This window comes from Pyrgilauda ruficollis, unplaced genomic scaffold (assembly GCF_017590135.1).
Source record: "Pyrgilauda ruficollis isolate IOZ18807 unplaced genomic scaffold, ASM1759013v1 scaffold46, whole genome shotgun sequence".
NCBI lineage: Eukaryota > Metazoa > Chordata > Aves > Passeriformes > Passeridae > Pyrgilauda > Pyrgilauda ruficollis.
This window is the reverse complement of record NW_024526155.1, coordinates 5,323,776-5,339,746: the sequence shown is the minus strand read 5'-3', so window position 1 is coordinate 5,339,746 and position 15,971 is coordinate 5,323,776. Positions and strand designations below refer to the sequence as shown.

Sequence of the window (15,971 nt, the reverse complement as noted above, 5' to 3'; positions counted from 1 at the left end):
ACCTGAAGCTGGTAAGTGAGCTAGCACAATTACAGGAGCAATTGGCTGCTGGTGGGGATGGGAAGCTGCCCAGCTGGTCCCAGTTGGCACTTGGGATGCTGGCTTGGAGCCAAGGGCCAGTCCTGTGGTGGGCTCAGCTGGGCATCCCAGCCCGGTAGCCATGGCCAAGCCTCTGCCCACCCGCAGGACCAGCACTCGTGATCCATAGGGGCAGCGGGAGGGCTCTCACCAGCTCCCAAGGAAATGGGAAGCAAACGCGAAGGCCTCACTGGCGCCGTCCTCCCTCCCACACGCCAGCAGCGCAGCTGCACCTCCTCCCGTCTCGGCTTGTTTTCACAGCGTGTCCTTTGGCCGCTCGCTGATCCCTGGACAAATGTTCACTAGCGAGACAGCCCCGGCAGCCTGCAGCCCACGCTGTGGCCGTCCCACCCGCCCTGGTGCTTTCCCAGCCCCAGCCCCGGCCTTGAGCCCATTCCCACGAATGCAACAGTGGAAATGACTGCAGCCTGAGCAAGGCACAGAGAGGCTGAGAGTGCTGGACGTTGTGCAGGGCTGGCAGAGCTGGTGATGCTGTGCCCACAGTGCCTGGGGTTGGGAGAGGTGTCTGTGCCCAGGACTGGCAGGGCTGTGTGAAACAGCATTTTGCCTTAGGAGAGAACAAATCTGTGGCTTTGGCTCTTACGCTGGTTGTTTTTGTAGATTTCTGGTTGCTGAATCCCATGATCCTGCCCCTCAGTAGGTCCTTCCCATCCCTGGAACAGTTCAAAGTCCCGAGAGAGGTAATCACTGTCCTGATGCTGTGCTTTTGGGGCAACTCAGGAACGGGAACTGGGAGCCACGGGATCCATCCAGGACATAGACCACTGCCGAGGGTGGTCTGACCGTGGGTGGATTGGAAACGAGGGGCAGCCCCACACAAAACGCCTGTATGAGCACATCTGCACACATGCACAGACACATGTGTACACACATGCACACGTACACACACATGCACATACAGCTCTGCATGTTCCCGGTGTTTCCAGGACCCTTCGCCTGGAGCTGCTCGGGGGGGGACGGCGGGGGCTGGAGGAGGACCCCCGGCAGAGTCCCCTCCTGCACCCGCTCGGGGTCTCTCCCTCCACGCCGATCCCGTCCCGCCGGGGGCCGCTCCCTCCGCCCGAGGGGACACACAGTCCCGGGGGACTGTCCCTGGGAGCCGCGCCTCGGGAGCGTACGGGGGGCTCCCGCCGGCGGGCACAGGAAAGCGGCCCGCCGCCCCGGGCCGGGGCTGCCCGCCCCCGCCCGCGGCTCCGGAGGCGCCGGCGCCGGGAAGAGCCGCCGGCGGAACGGGGACCGGCCGGGAGCCCCGGGCCTGGGAGAGCCGGCGAGGAGGAGGAGGGACGGGACGGTTTGTGCCGCGGCCCCCGGCCCCTCTGCCACTTCCTGGGAAACATGGTAATTCCTGGGGCATCCCTCTCCCTGCCGCTGCCCCTCCCCGCCGCTGCCGGTCCCGCGGGCACCGGGTGGGCACGGGGTGGGCAATGGGAGCGACAGCAGAGGGAGGTCGGGAGCGCAGGGGGAAGGAGGTGCAAAGGCAGAGGTGGGTGTGGAGGTGGGTGTCAGGGCAGAGGTGGGTGCGAAGGCAGAGACAGATGTGAAGGTGGAGCTTGGACAAGGTTGGATATCAGGTGAGGAGGAGGACGTGGCCGTGGCCCGCTTGGGCAGGTGTGTGCGGGGCCGCATCCTGCGATGCTTAAACTTCCGTGCAAAGTTTGTGAGGGGGATGGCGTGCAGCGGCCGGAGCTGCTGTGCGAGCCGTGCCGGCGCAGGGGATGCTCCAGGGGATTGGATCGTTCCTCTCCGCAGCCGGCACGTGCCGTTGCCCCGGGCTCTGAGCTGAGCGCGGCCCCCGCTCTGGGCCAGGCTGAGCGCTTGCATCGTGCCCTGCCAAAGCTGGTGACAGCAAGGGCTGCGGAGAGGCGGAGGAATTGGTATTCAGGACTGGTCCCAGGCTCAAACCTCTCCTTCCTGAGCAGCGGGGAGAAAGGAACTGGAGCTGAGTCACCCTGTGGCTTCGGGCATGGGTTAAACAACTTTACCACACCAAAACCCCAAAGCCCAGCCCGTCTTGTTGATGTAAACCGGTTTAAAAATATGGGTATTTGGGGAGAAATATCAATCTCTATTTAACAGCGCTTTGGCTTATTAAAATGGAAATAGCTTTGCAAATGTAAATCTCCTTATGCTCCCTAATGCCTTTGTTCCAGCTCCCTCCCAGTGGGTGGAGGGGCTGCTTTTGGATTCCTATGGACTCCTGGCCAGCCCGGATGCAGCTTCGCCGACAAACTTGGAGCCGCTGCACCATGGTTACCCCAAAAGCCTCCCCCAGTGATGAAGTGCTTTTTGACACTCCATGAAAACATTTTTAGTCAGTAATTCCAGGCCAAAATATTCCCCAGCACAACTAGGCTGTGTCTGGAGCCTCCATCAGTCCCTGGTTCTCTCCTGACACTGGCTCACACAGTCCTTGCAACTGGATGAAGTTCTGGGTGGTAGGACAACAGGAAACAGCCTCAAGTGGTGCCAGGGAAGGGTTAGACTGGATACTAGAGAAAAATTTCTTCACTGAATGAGTTGTCAAGCACTGGCACAGTCTGCCCAGGCAATGGTGGAGTCACCAGCCCTGGGAGGATTTAAAAGACTGTTGGAGGCAAGGCAGGCAGTTCTGGCTCATCTCTCATGGCAGCATTCAGAGCTGGATGGATCCTCCTGTGCTCTTGTGCCTTCTGCCTCGGTGTTGGGGAGGAAGTCCAGCTAGGTAGTGCTGGGCATGGAGGTGGTGGGCACTCAGATGGGTTCAGCACTGGCGACCAGGTGGCTGCACCAGGGCCTCACTGGAGCAACATGGAATGGGGTGCTGGGCTTTGCCCTTCATCAGGGATTTTCCAGAGTAAGGTCTCCAGTCCATTCTAGGAACTGTACACAATAAGACAAAGCTTAAGGAGAAAGGTCCAAGGGCAGAAAGCCTGGACAGGAAACACAGTGGCAGATCAGGGCCCTGAGAAGGGACTGGCTTGCCTCCTCTTCTGCCCAGCTCTCTGGCTTCTCCTGTCAGGTGCAGGGGCAGGAGATTCCTGTGCCAAGACACGGAAAAAAAGTAATGAAGAATTAACCAGAGCATGACTGCAAAGTGCTTTAGCTAAAGTGCATTAAAACTAATTAAGCTGAATTAACCGTGGCCCCTTTGTCTCTGTACGGGCTCCTGGACCAGGGATTAGCTGCCTGAAAGTAATGCTCACCTTGAGCTAATCCCACCAGACTTCCTGGGTGCTCTTATGGGAGCAGGACCCGGCTACTTGGAGGATGCTTCTCTTCTCCACTTGCCGATGGGGTCCCCTTGACAGGTGTGCCAGACTCATCCCTGCGCTGCCTGGAGCACAGCCCGGGCATCACGGGAGCTGTGGAATGGCTTCTCTCCATGTACCAGCCGTGCCACACAGCCTCCAGCCCCTGCAGCACTGAGAGAATGAACTGGGAACTGCTGGTCCGCAGGTGGCACAGCCGTGGTGTCCTCACCCTGCTCTGGGGCAGTGCAGGGGGATGCAACACGGCAGAACGCTTCCCAGAAAATACAGGAATGACTTTGGCGAATTCAGCAATGAGTCTGGACCAAAACACCCTATCCATCTTCAGATGTTTGTCCTTCCTCCCATCTGCTGCATTCCTGCAGCGAGCTTCGGAGCCCGGCACAGCCCCACGATCTGTCTGGTCTGACTCCTCTTAACCCCTCGGCTGCTGCGGCTCCCCCGCCTCCACATGGCAGGCGGCCGAGCGAGGCGGCCGCTGCCAAGGGGCTCATCCCGGGCTCCTTAACCACAGCTCGGCGCTGGGAACCGGACCCGCCCCGCCTGGGCCGTGCTTGCTGGGCTCCACTCCCGGCTCCCCCCGCTTCCAGCCCAGGAGGGTTTGGAGCCCCTGAGCTCAGCAGCATTGCCAGTGTGGACGTCCCAGGGCCCCGACAGTGGCACAGTGCAGCGTGGGATGGTGGGCAGAGACACCGGCTCAGGCGGATCGGTGTCCCCGCTGCGGGGCCACTCTCCCACCAGCGACGCTCGCTTCTCTCCCGCAGGATGCCGGGTCACTGGATGCGGCGGTGCAAAGTGCTCTCCAGTCCCTCTACCCTCCCTTCGAAGCCACGGCTCCCACCGTCCTGAGTCAGGTGTTTCGGCTGCTGGAGACCAGCTACCAGGGGGATGGGCTCTGCTGCTTGCTCCAGTTCCTCATCCCCGCCAAGCGGCTCTTCGAGCGCCTGCGGCAGGCGGCCTGTGTAAGCCCCCGTGCCCCACAGCGGTGCCCCCATGAGCCATTCCCAGGCACTGGAGTTGCCCTAAGGAGTCCTGCCTGCATGGGCACACTGCCCTGTGGGTTCCCTCCCTGCACGTCCACTCCTTCTCCCATCTGCTTCCTGCAGAGGGGACCGTGGCACACCCAGCTCCCTGGGATTTGTCCAGCGTATGTGGTGCTGCAATAAGGGCAGGGAACTCTGGGGTCATCTTGTCTTGATCCCAGAGAGGCTTAGCAGGGGTTTTCCCTCTGTAAGCACATGGGTAGACTCGGCACTGTGGGAATAGCCATGGCTCAGGGCGGGCTTGCAGGGCTGTGCTGCAGGAGCTCAGCTCAGGGACGTGCATTGGGTCACCAGGCTCTTTCATCCTCACCATGGGAAGCACAGGGCCAGGCAGCAAGAGCGTGTGGGGGTGGCTGGGAGGCACAGAGCTGGCAGGGCTCTCTCATGCACTGTGTTCTTCCTCCTTCCCAGGCTCCCTACTTTAACCGCATCTTTCTCCATGAAGGCTGGCCCTTATGTCTGCATGAGAAGGTGGTTGTGCACCTCGCACCGCTCAACCCCCTCCTGCTGCGCCCTGGGGACTTCTACCTGCAAGCAGAGCCCTGTGAGGAGCACACAGCACGTGTCACCATCAAGCACCTCTCCCTGGACCTGCGCTCCGTGGAGGAGACACCTGTCCCCGAGGCCACCCACGCTCTGCTCTTCACCAACGCGTGGCTGGAGGAGGTGAACAGCAGCTGGGCCGGATCTCCCCTGCACACCTGCCTGGTGGCCACCGAGAACGGCGTCACCCCGCTGCCGTGGAGCCGGATTGCCACACCTGAGTTCACTGACAAGCCCAGGGCTGGAGATGACAGTGTGCCCGCTGGTGCCTGGCATGAACTTGCTCCTGAGACTGCACCTGGCACACCTGTGCCCCATGGCACAGTGAATGCCCCCATGCCCTACAGCAACACTGTGGGCACCGTCCCAGGCTGCAAGGCCACCTCTCGGAAGCCAAACCAGGGACGATACCCGGGACTGATCAAGGTAGAGCAGGCAGGTCTGCGAAAGAAGCCGGCCACGCTGGCTGTGCCCAGCCTGAGTGAAATCATCAGCCAGAACCTGGAGGGGGAGTATGTGGACCTGCTGGAGCAATCCCAGGAGGACTTGGACGTCCTGACCAGATCCCTGCTGCCCACCTGCCCTCCAGGGAGGATAAGGGCTGGGGCCGATGAGATGCTCCCCTGGGTGAATGGGGGATCAGGAGCAGACGCGTGGCCCTGTGGGGGAGCACTGAGCTCAGACGAGAGTCCCTGCAGCCCAGACCTGGAGAGGAAGCTGAGCCAGGAGCCAGGGCCACATGGCCCAAAGAGCCGCCAACGTGACTCCTACATGGCCGCGCTGCAGAACCCGGTGAGCTTCGGCTCTGGGCTGATGGCAGCCATCCTGGAGGAGCCGGACAGCCCTGGCTCTGAGCTGCCCCCTGCCACCCCCCGTGAGACCCCCGCACAGCACAGGAAGGGGGCTGGCAGCCCCATGCTCCTCACTCGCCAGTCCCGCCGAGCGACTCCTGGGGTGCCGGAGCAAGGGGGGCTGGTGCAGCAGGGCAGCCCCCAGCTCCCCCCAGGTTCCAGCCACAAGTTCTCCTTCCTGAAGGGCACGCGGCTCAGGGCAGCCCCCGAGGATGAAAGAGTCAGCAGCCAGCACGAGGGGGCCTGGAAGAGGATGTCGGCCATTTACTCACCCAGGATGGGCAGAGCCAGGGCAGCAGGGAAAGGTACCATCCTGTGGGGCTGTGGCAGCTGACCAGGCACTGCTGGGGCTTTGCTATTCCTCTGCTTCGTTGAGTGCCACCAGCTTCCCTCTCCTCTATCCCTGTGCACAGGTACGAATGCAGCCACTGCTGCTCCTGTGGAGGAACAGTCTCTGGAAAGTTCCAGCTGCAAGAATGGTCCCTCTGTGCCCAGCACTGGCACTGCTGGTCGGGAGCCTCCAGCCTGGCAGGACCTGCACGCTGGGCTGCTGCGCTCGGGCATCGTCTGCCTGCCAGGTACTGCTGACACCATGAGCCTGGGGAATGGGCGGGAGACGCCTCTGGATGGAAACAAGGCTGCTGGAGAGAGTGTTTTGGAGGAAGGTTTCAGGGCTTTGCTGGAGGCCAGAAATACTCCAAGCGGAAAATTTTTTTTTCAGCTGGCAAAAACATTAAAAACATAAATGCAGGCAGCCTGTGCAGAGCAGCTGCCCCGGTCCCAGCCGCCCCAAGCCCTCCCACACCATTCCTCTCCAGTGAAGCTGTTCAGCTTTAGCTGCCAAACACTAAACATTTGGCTCCTTCTTTTTCCCAAGAACCAAAAAGCAGTAACAAAACCCATCTTCTTCTCAGGAAAAACGTCCCCAGCAGCTCTGGAATTCCAGACATCCATGCCAAGAACCCTCCTGGGCTGGCTCTCCCCCTCCCAAAGGGCCAGAGGGGCTGCACCATGGCAGCACTGATGGTTACCCCAGCCCATTGTGGGGTGCTCAGGTCTGGCAGGTGGCTGCCAGAGGAGTCACTCACCCTTTCTCCACAGGGAGCTCAGACAGGCTGGGCAGGGCCCTCCTCCTGGTGACCACCAGTGGCAGTGCCTGGCGGGCTGCGTGGTGCTCGGCTGCCGAGCTGGCAAGGCTCATCCTCTGCCTCTGCTCCCTCCCCAGGTAAGAGCCAGCAGGACCTGCCAGTGACCCCCAGCTGCTGCCTGGCTCAGGGCTCCCAGGCTAAGCTGGGATGGATACCCAGCATCCCACACACTCTGGTTTAGGCACATCCCTGAGGTCCCTGGACCATGCCCCTGCCAGAGGCACATGCTCTGAGCCCTTGGCAGGGACATCCCACAGGGATGAGGCCACTGCCTGTGGCTGTGGGTTCCTGCCTGCCTGAGGATGCAGAATGTGGGAGGGGGCTTTGAGAGGGTCCTGCCCAGGGAAGGACCCCCACTCCTGCTGTGTTTCCCTTCACTAGGCAAGAAGTGAAGAACGGTGAGAGGCGAGAAGCGAAGGATGTTGGGCTGACGGTTGTGGTGGATGCCAGGAAGCAGCCGCCTGCTCCCGTGCTGTTCTCAGCCCTCCGCTCTGTCCAGGTATGCCAGGCTCTGTGTGCCTGTGCCATAGGCATGCCAGGGGTGTTCCTGTCTGGGAGGGAGTGCTGCCACCCTTTGGGGGTCCCTCAGAGCCTCCCCTGTGCGCACTCTCCATGCGATCCCCAAAGGTCCCTTCCGAGCCCTGCCATCATCCAGCAGCCATCACCAAGAGCCCTCCAGCATCCTGATATGTGAATTTACCAGGAAATGGGCTCCGAAGTGACAATCCTCTGTCGTGGCAGAGTCCTTGTGCCAGTGCCCAGGTAGTGCCACAGGGGTGCCCTGTGCTGTCCTGGGGCTATGGGATCCCTCCTGCCACAGCCTTGGTATGCCTGATAAAACCCACATTGGCCCTGATGCTCCTCACATGGAGAAGTGTCACTGGTGTCAGAGAAGGGGTTCACTCATGAAGCTCTTCCCATGGTCCTTTGCCAGGGAGGCAAGGTGTCTGGGACAAGGTCATGGCCTGAGGGACATGTTTCCATCTCCCACACCAGTGAGAGTGGGAGCCTTTTCCTTTGCAATGAGCTCACCAGCCTCAGCTGACCCAGGAAAGTCCCACACTGCTGCAACTGTGCGGGCTTTGCCCTGGTGATTCTCCCCTGCCTCCCACAGAGTGTCTCTCCAGGCTGCATTCACAGCATGCTGCTCCTGGCCGAGAAGGAGCTGGTCTCCCACCGTGAGAAGCTGTCTGGGGTGCAGGTGAGCCTGTCCCTGTCCCCTGAGCTGCTGCAATAGGGGGTTATTCCCTGCTCCAGGCAGCCTTACAAGCCCTGTGCCCTGCAGGTGGAGACCTTGACATCGCTGAAGGCTCTGGGCCGCCACGTCGACAGCTCCCAGCTGCCCCCAGAGCTGGACGGTGCCTTCCCCTACTGCCACGGCGAGTGGGTTCAATTCTTCCAGGTGTCTGTTACCACGCCATGAGCCATTGCCTCACCTCTCCTGTGTCCCTCTGTCCCCACTGCATCTTATGTGTCCCACACGCATCCCTGGAAAAGCAACAGGAAGGGCTGGGAGAGGGGGAAGAACAGGAGAGCTCAGCACAGGAGGGTCAAGCTCCTGGCTACCTGCTCCTGCCTGCAGCTGCCCATCCACCTCCTCACTCCCTTCCTTATCAGCTTTAACCCAGTGCCTCACAGTATTTCCTGCTCTGTCCTGGCACTTCTCCTCCTCCTCCTCCTCCTCCTCATGGGCAGGCTGCCCCCCCTGACCCACGGTGTGTGTCCCCCACAGAAGCTGCAGCCCTTCACAGCCAGTCTCAGGCAGGCATCGGAGCTGCTGCAGCGCTGCATCCAGGAGCTGCGGAACACCGACGCACTGGCTGGGACACAGGTAACAGGGTGGCAGCACCACAGGTTGGGGACATTCCCAACGTGCCCATCTGCAGTGCAGCCACAGCCAACATTTCCCTCCAGTTCCCCAAAACTTGGCATAACTGTCCCCAGACTGGCTGCTCCTGGCCATGGGGCTGTTCCCTGTCCCCTCTGCTCCTGCCTGGGGAGCAGCCCCAGGTGCCTATCCTGTGCTGGCTGAGACCCCAGGTAAGACACTTGTTTCACCCTCCCTTCCTCCACAGGATGCAGCTGCAGGCATCAGGAGGCACCGGGAGCTGATGCAGAAGGTGCTGAGTGACCCTCAGCTGGTGCGGGTGCAGCGCGAGGGGGGGTTCCTGCTGGCCAGGCTGCGCAGGGAGGCCGCCCGCCTCTGCGCCTCCGACCACATCAGGTAGGACAGGGCAGTTCCACTGTCAGGGGGTGCCAATGCCAGGGACCCCCTCTCCTGCTGGCTGACAGAGCCCACTCCCCATGGACAGCCCGGTCCCCATGAGCCCAAGCTATTGCCATGATCAGTCCTGCTCTGGAAACATGGACCATATGTCTGGGACAGCCCATTGCAGGAGTCCCCTCATCCTCAGTGGTGTCAGATCCCTGAGAGAGTCTCCTGCCCCAGGCCAGGCCAGATCTGTCAGTGCTCTGCAATGCCGGCCTTGGGCTGGGCTCGGGAAAAGCCACTAGATGGGGCCAAGTCCCGGCCGTGCCGCGCCCGGCCAGCTGTGCTGTGCTGTGCTGTGCTCCTCTGGCCATGCCGTGATCGTCCGGTGACGTGCACTTGTCTGGCCGTGCCACACTCATCCAGTGATGTCACAATCTGGCCGTGCATGGCTCCTCTGGCCATGCTGTAGTCATCCAGTAATGTCACCCCCACCTGGACGCACCATATTCACCCAGTGATGCCATGATGTGGCCATGCTGTTACTCATCCAGCCATGCTGTAATTGGGCCATTCCACACTCACCCGGTGATGTCGCTGTCGGCCGGGAATGCTGCACCCATCTGGTGATACCGCGCTGCTCCAGCCATGCCACGCTGCTCCATAGTCATGCATTGAGGCAGCACTGATCCACTGCTCCCTCCTGCTCCCGTCTCTCAGTGGGGCTGGGCTGCACTGATAGACGGGACTTTCCCATACCGTGGTCCCTGCCATTCATTTCCTCCATGGGTTGGGAAGATGTCCAGGTGCCTGTAAGGCTGGGGTCAGGAGCTTGGCCAGAGACCTGCTCCCCTTCACTCTGTGCATCTGTGAGCTCACCTGGCAGCACCTGGCACTGATGGCCCCTCTCCTCCCAACCCCCAGGACCGGTATGGAGTTGGCTGAGGGGCTGTACAGTCAGCTGGAGGAAGAACTTCACAGCCTCGTGTCCCAGTCCAACAGCTGCCTGGGGCGCCTGGAGTTCCTCCGCAAGGTCCGGAAGCTCGAGACTGAGTTTGGCAAGGTGAGCTGGGTGTCCCTGGCATGCCACAAGTTGAAGTTGCCTTCTGTGGTTTTCCATGGTTGAGTGTTTTGGTCACATTTCCTTTGTTTTTGATGATGATAGAAGCCTAGAGAATGGCAGTATTGCCTGAGCTTTGATTTTCATTACGGGCAACTGCGTGTGACTGGGCCTGGGCTGGGATGCCGGGCTGGGGCAGGAAGGGGAGGTGCTGTGGACACGCTGCTGCTGCTGCCCTCCTGATCCCCGTTCTGCTCTCTCACAGCTGGGGTCCTGGCTGGATGGGGAGGCAGCAGCTCGGCTGCAGGAGATGGGCACCGAGGATTGGAGTCCCGACAGCTGCCAGGGCTCTGCTGAGCACTTCAAGGAGTTCCTCACCCAGGCCACAGTATGTCTGGAGGGGCTTTTCTGTAACAGACATCCCCTGGGTTTGGAAAGAGGCTTCTGGGCAGAACTGAGTGTCCCCGAGCTGTTGAGTCACACTGCAGTTGTCAAGCTCAGCATTGTGGGGACTCTGGGCAGTCCTGCTCCAGGGAGGGGGTGGCTGTGCTGTTCCTTGATGTGTACTGGGCTGGGACTGCTGTCCCCAACTCCTGCTGCACTCCATCCATGCAGCTCCTTTTTCCTACAAAGTCTGGGCATCCATCAGACAACAAATAACATTATGATGAAGATATTCTTGTTCCCCTGGATCTGTAAGGCCCTTTAGTCACACACACTGCAGGGAGGGTGAGGCATGGTGACCCCACTTGGGACAGGAGGGACATTTGGTGCATTTTGAACCATGCCAGGGCAGAGCAGAGATTTGGAGAATTCCATTGCTTTGTTTGTTCTCACTTGCCCAGAAGTGTTTCCCATCCATCTGTAATGGCAATGTCAAGTGCTACCTGCAGTGCATCACCCTGCACACATATCCCAGGTCAGCACCATTCCCAAATCTGGAGCTGTTCCTTCCTCCCGCCCCTGCAGGCTCGGTACCAGCATGGCCTGACCCTGTGCCAGGAGGCAGCTGAGGTCCGAGACACGACATTCCCTGAGGCAGATGCCTTCCAAGTGTCTGCAGCCCTTTTCCAGAAAAAGCTGATGAGCTTCTCCAAGCAGCTGGAGCGGCGGCAGGCAGAGCGGGAGCTGCTGCAGGAGCTCGTTGGGTTCTCCAACAAGGTGGGTGCAGGGGATCTTCCCCTGCAGGACATGGTGCTGCTGGTGGCCACGAAAGCAGCCACTCTCCCCTGTTTTGCAGGTGGCAGGGCTGAAGCTGGACTGCAGGCAGTGCTCAGCCCGGGCGCAGCGCGGGGAGGGCCAGGCTCTGCGGTGCCTGCAGAGATCCTTCCAGAAGCTGTCGGTGGAGTTTGCCCTGGAGAAGCTGAAGGAGATGAAGGCTCAGGTGCGCAGGATGCAGAACAGCCAAGGGTTGGCAGCCTGGATGGAGGCACAGCACAGGTACCAGGAAACTCGGCAGATCCTGGAGGAGATGCTGGTGGAACTGCAGGAGGCCTGGGGAGCACAAACTGATGGGCAGGGAGGCTCCTCCAGCCCCCCCAGCCCAGGGTCTGCAGCTCCTCACATGGAAATCCCAGTGTGCAGAGCAGCCCCCAGTCCTGAGCCAGCAGTGCTGGGGGGCAGGGGGTTGGCAGAGCAGCCAGAGAACAGCACTGAGGGGCCAGGACAGCCCCAGAGGCCAGGACAGTCCCAGCCCAGCACCACTCCTGGCTCCACGCTGGGTGTGGAGCAGAGCTCTCTGCAGCCCCACTGCCGGCTGGGCCCTCAGGGTGCCTACACCTCTCACCACCACATCTTGGCTGACACCCTCCATCCCAAACCCAAGAGCAGAGCCAGCCTGGGAGTGACAGGACACCTGGCCCAGGAGCACAGGCAGCCCCCTCGGAGGCGTCCCTTCACCCTGCCTCCCTGGACACGCTTCCCAGGTGCTGACCCACCATGCCCTACTGCTGTGCCCCATGGCACTGCCTCAGATCCCAGCACAGCTGGTGCACCAGCGGGGCCACAGGCAGAAGCTGCCCAGTACTTCCAGATTTCCAGCCAGAGCAGCTTCTCCTCTGAAGACTCAGATTCACAGAACTCCACAGAAGAAGCCCCAGCAGCAAGCTTGGCTTTGCCCAGGGACATCCAGAGTCCCAGACCACCCTGCCCATCCGAAAAGGCAAACCAGATCATTTACCTGGAGAACCACCACACTGAAAGTTCTGCTAAAGCAAATGCCAAGTAACCAATTCCTCCAGTTGGGGCTGTTTCTGTCCAGCTGCATAAGTCTCGATCACAGACTGGATGAGACTTCCCATGCTCAGAGGTGGGATGCTGGAACTTCTTACCCCACCCTCAGTCCCAGAATCTTTGGTTCCCTGTCCTTAGCGCTCTCCCTGCCGTGGATCAGCAGTAATTCCATCACCAGCTCACAAGGTTCATACACAATCTACCAGATGTGTAGAAATCCTCTCATAAAGTGCCTTTATCCCTACCAGTGCCAGCCTTGTCTCAGGCAGTGGAGAGGGTTCCCACATTGGAAGCTGTGTCTGGAGCATCCCTGGGGAGTGCAGACCTGTGAGATGTTCCTGTCACTCACTGTGCTCCCTGCTCCGCTGGATGATTTTACCATCCCTGTGCTGCTGCTGCAGCCCTGGCTGAGCCCCAGCAGTGGGCCCTGCATTTGTGTGTGCTCACTAACACGGGACTAACTCCATTAACATTAATAAACCTGAAGAGAAACACCTGGATGGTCCTCATGGAGGAGAGTGAGAAGTTGTGCCCCACTGAGAGCCAGCTGCTGGGGTTCTCACCCAGGTTCCAACTGCTCCCACCACCCCAGCACAGTGCCCACAGGCACCTGGTGACACCAAAAATGCCCCCTGTGCCCATTACATGGGCTGTGCCCACAGCCTGGCTCTCCTACTTGCTGCCAGCACCTTTGTCCTGCTCAAAGGACCCTTTTGTAAGGGTTAAGTGCCTCAGTCTCCTGTCCTCCCTCCCAGGACATGAGCAGAGTGGTGTCATCCTGCTCAGCCTCCCCACTGTTTTGGGAACGCTCTGTCCTGAAGTCTTTGGGACCCTTTTGGTCGGGGTGCGACCCTGCCGGTCCCAAAGCAGCCTGAGGTCCCCGGAGATGCTGTCCCCGCAGGCGCGTCCCCGCTCTGCCTCTCTGGGCATCCGGGAGGGGGTGATGGCAGGCGGGACCCTGGCTGGCGGGGCCAGGCACTGGCCGGCCGCCCCCCAGCTGGGCAGCCACAGCATGAGCTAATCAAGAGACATCAGAGCAGAAGCGATCTGTGCCTTGGAGGCCGTTCCAGAAAAACACACTCCTCCTGCCAGCCCAGCACGGTCATGGCTCGCACCCTGCGGGAGCTGCGCCTCGGCAAAGGGCACTCGCCCATCCCAGTCTGGCTGAGCATCACTCATACCCCCCTCAGCCTTGTTTTTGCCAGATCCCGAGGCCAAGCCCCACTGAGCTCCTTACGGCCCCAGCTGCTCCCCGCGGGCGCCACGCTCCTCCTGTCTGGGTCATTTCTGAAGCATTAACGGGACCGACCCCGGCCCTGCCTCTCTCAGGACCTCTGCCTGTCACCACTGCTGCTCCTACCCAATTGTCTGCTCTTTACTTCTCCCTACAGTTCTTTTAGACTCCATCTTCCCCAGCTCAACACTGATTTCCCTACTGACAATTCTGCCCCTGCTCCACTGAAATCCTGGTCGCAGAGTCCATCCCATTCCTTTTGGTCTGAAAGTCGTTGTCCTAGAGAACCTGGACAGGTCTGCACAGCCTGTCCTGTGCGAGCCTAGAGTTCGTTCCATTCTCCAATAATGCCACATCCTGAGTGGCACCAAGGTCACCGAGCCAGGACGTTTCTACCTCTTCATGATACGTCCCTGCTTCCCATCCCCATGTGCCCACTCCCCATCCCGTGTGGCCAGTGCAAGCCGTGCCCAGCTAGATGGGACCCAGCTCACTGCCAGAGCCAAAAATCTTTTCTCCCTCCATCCAGCATCATTCCAAGCCAAGCCTGACAGTTCCCTTGCTCAATTTTCCACTCTGCTGAGAGCTGATCTGCTGTATTCCCCCATTAGAACTTTTAGGTAGGAGAAGTAGCACTTTCCAGTGAGGAAAGTAATTTTTCAAACCAGATGGAATTATGATTCTTCTGAATAAAGCAAACAATGACTTTCCTGTTGTTTTCTTTTTCCATAAGTAAAATAATAATTTAAAAAAAAAAAAAAGGATATTTTGCAAATCCTGAGTTTAACTGATAACAAACAGGGGAATTTCCGGCCTGTGGCTGCAGGGTGAATCGTTTCCCTGGAAGGGTCCTGTGCACTCAAGAGCCATCAGCCCCCACAGCTGGATGGGCATACCCAGATCCCTCCTTCCCTCCTACCAAAAAGTGTTTTGCAACATTCTGGCAAAAATTTTCTTATCTCTGCTGATCCTTCAGCACATGATTTATGACTCCCAAGTTTGACCAATTAAGCCATAACCTTTCCAAAAAGGCAAGTACAGGAGTTAATCAATGTCTCCTTTCCCTCGTGAAATGGCAAAATCATTTGTCAGGGGCTGGCAGGGATCCAGCAGTGTGGGCTGGTCAGGGTCTGGCAGTGGCCAGGTGCAGAGCACCCTCCAGCCTTGGAGGGAAACTCCCTCAAAACCCCAGGAAATACTTTTTTCCAAAGGAAAAAAGGTCGAAAATTTTGGATAGAGAAGATGACAAAACCAGCTCAGAGAAGTGGAGGGCCCATCAGGGATCAGGCACAGATCCCAGCCCCAGGGAATGGCCTTCCCTTCCCCATGGCAGTTCCTGGGTCAGCCATTCTCCCTGTGTTCCTGAGCCCTGCCCAGCAGAGCAGGCAGTACGTGCACGGGCACAGAGCAGGGAGCTCTGACCAGAGACAGCCACGGCACTCTTCTTCCTCCTTCTCCTCCTCTTCCTCACCACAGATTCCCATCAAGCTCTGCCCTGCGAACTGCAGAGGCTGCAGGGTCACTGGGTTCAATTGTGACAAGACAGAGCAAAGAGGAAAAACAGAAGGGGAAGAGCAAGAGGCACTGGGGTTCCCACACTCACAGCCACTGTCACTGCTGTGCCCTGTCCCTGTCAAGGAGGAAGTGTGGGAAGTGGGTGACAAGGCAGACATGCAGTGATAACATCAGGTGGGGAAATTCAGAGCCCCCCCGAGATGGGCCCCCCAGCAGTTCTGGTGCCAGCAGAGCCACCACAGGCCCCTTCCTGTCCTGGCAGCCCCTGAACTGGGGTTCAGCCACAAACAGCCATGGGAGTTCAGAAGCACAAGGTGGGGGCTTGGTCCGTGCCACAGTGGGAACTGTCTTGCCTGGATTCGTCCTCCTGGGTGGCAGCCAGGGCAGTGGGTCTGGCTTCAGCAGGTAAACACAGAGGCAGCTCTGGGTGCAAGAGGGAGCTGAGCTGTGGGACAAGGACACCAGCTCAGTCCTGGCTTTGGGACGTGGCTGCAAGCACAGGTATCCTGGAGAAGCTTCATTATCACCAAGTGCCTGCTCTGGCAGAGCAAAAAGAGGTCTTGCCTGTCACTGAGCTGGGGTTGCTGGTGCTCTGTGGAGCTGCAGGATAGCCATAAGAAATAGCAAACCAAAGAAACCAGTGATACCAGAGGAAAACAGGAAGGATGAAGGGTAACGCCAAAGGGTAGAGCTCCAAGGGCTGGACGTAACTCAATCTGATCTGAGCTGGCCAGGGAAAGGCCAACCCCGCTGCATTCCAAAATCCCAGCTGTGCTGCATCCCGAGGGA

The 15,971-nt window shown here is 59.5% G+C and overlaps 1 protein-coding gene across 2 annotated transcripts; it reads left to right on the top strand.

Moving 5' to 3' along the window:
* The first annotated feature begins 1,268 nt into the window (after positions 1 to 1,268).
* Positions 1,269 to 14,348, top strand: KIAA1755 (KIAA1755 ortholog). Of its 2 annotated transcripts, XM_041478821.1 has the most exons (15): positions 1,269 to 1,437; positions 4,112 to 4,309; positions 4,802 to 5,725; positions 5,969 to 6,089; positions 6,198 to 6,362; positions 6,886 to 7,009; positions 7,314 to 7,431; positions 8,047 to 8,133; positions 8,218 to 8,334; positions 8,665 to 8,763; positions 9,008 to 9,156; positions 10,066 to 10,204; positions 10,467 to 10,589; positions 11,171 to 11,362; positions 11,442 to 14,348. In XM_041478821.1, the coding sequence occupies exons 1-15, from the start codon at positions 1,435 to 1,437 to the stop codon at positions 12,426 to 12,428; spliced, it is 3,546 nt and encodes a 1,181-aa protein (XP_041334755.1). In that variant the 5' UTR covers positions 1,269 to 1,434; the 3' UTR covers positions 12,429 to 14,348. The 2 variants fall into 2 exon arrangements, with proteins under 2 accessions (XP_041334755.1, XP_041334754.1); XM_041478820.1 differs by having other exon boundaries at positions 4,802 to 6,089.
* Positions 14,349 to 15,971: the final 1,623 nt, after the last annotated feature.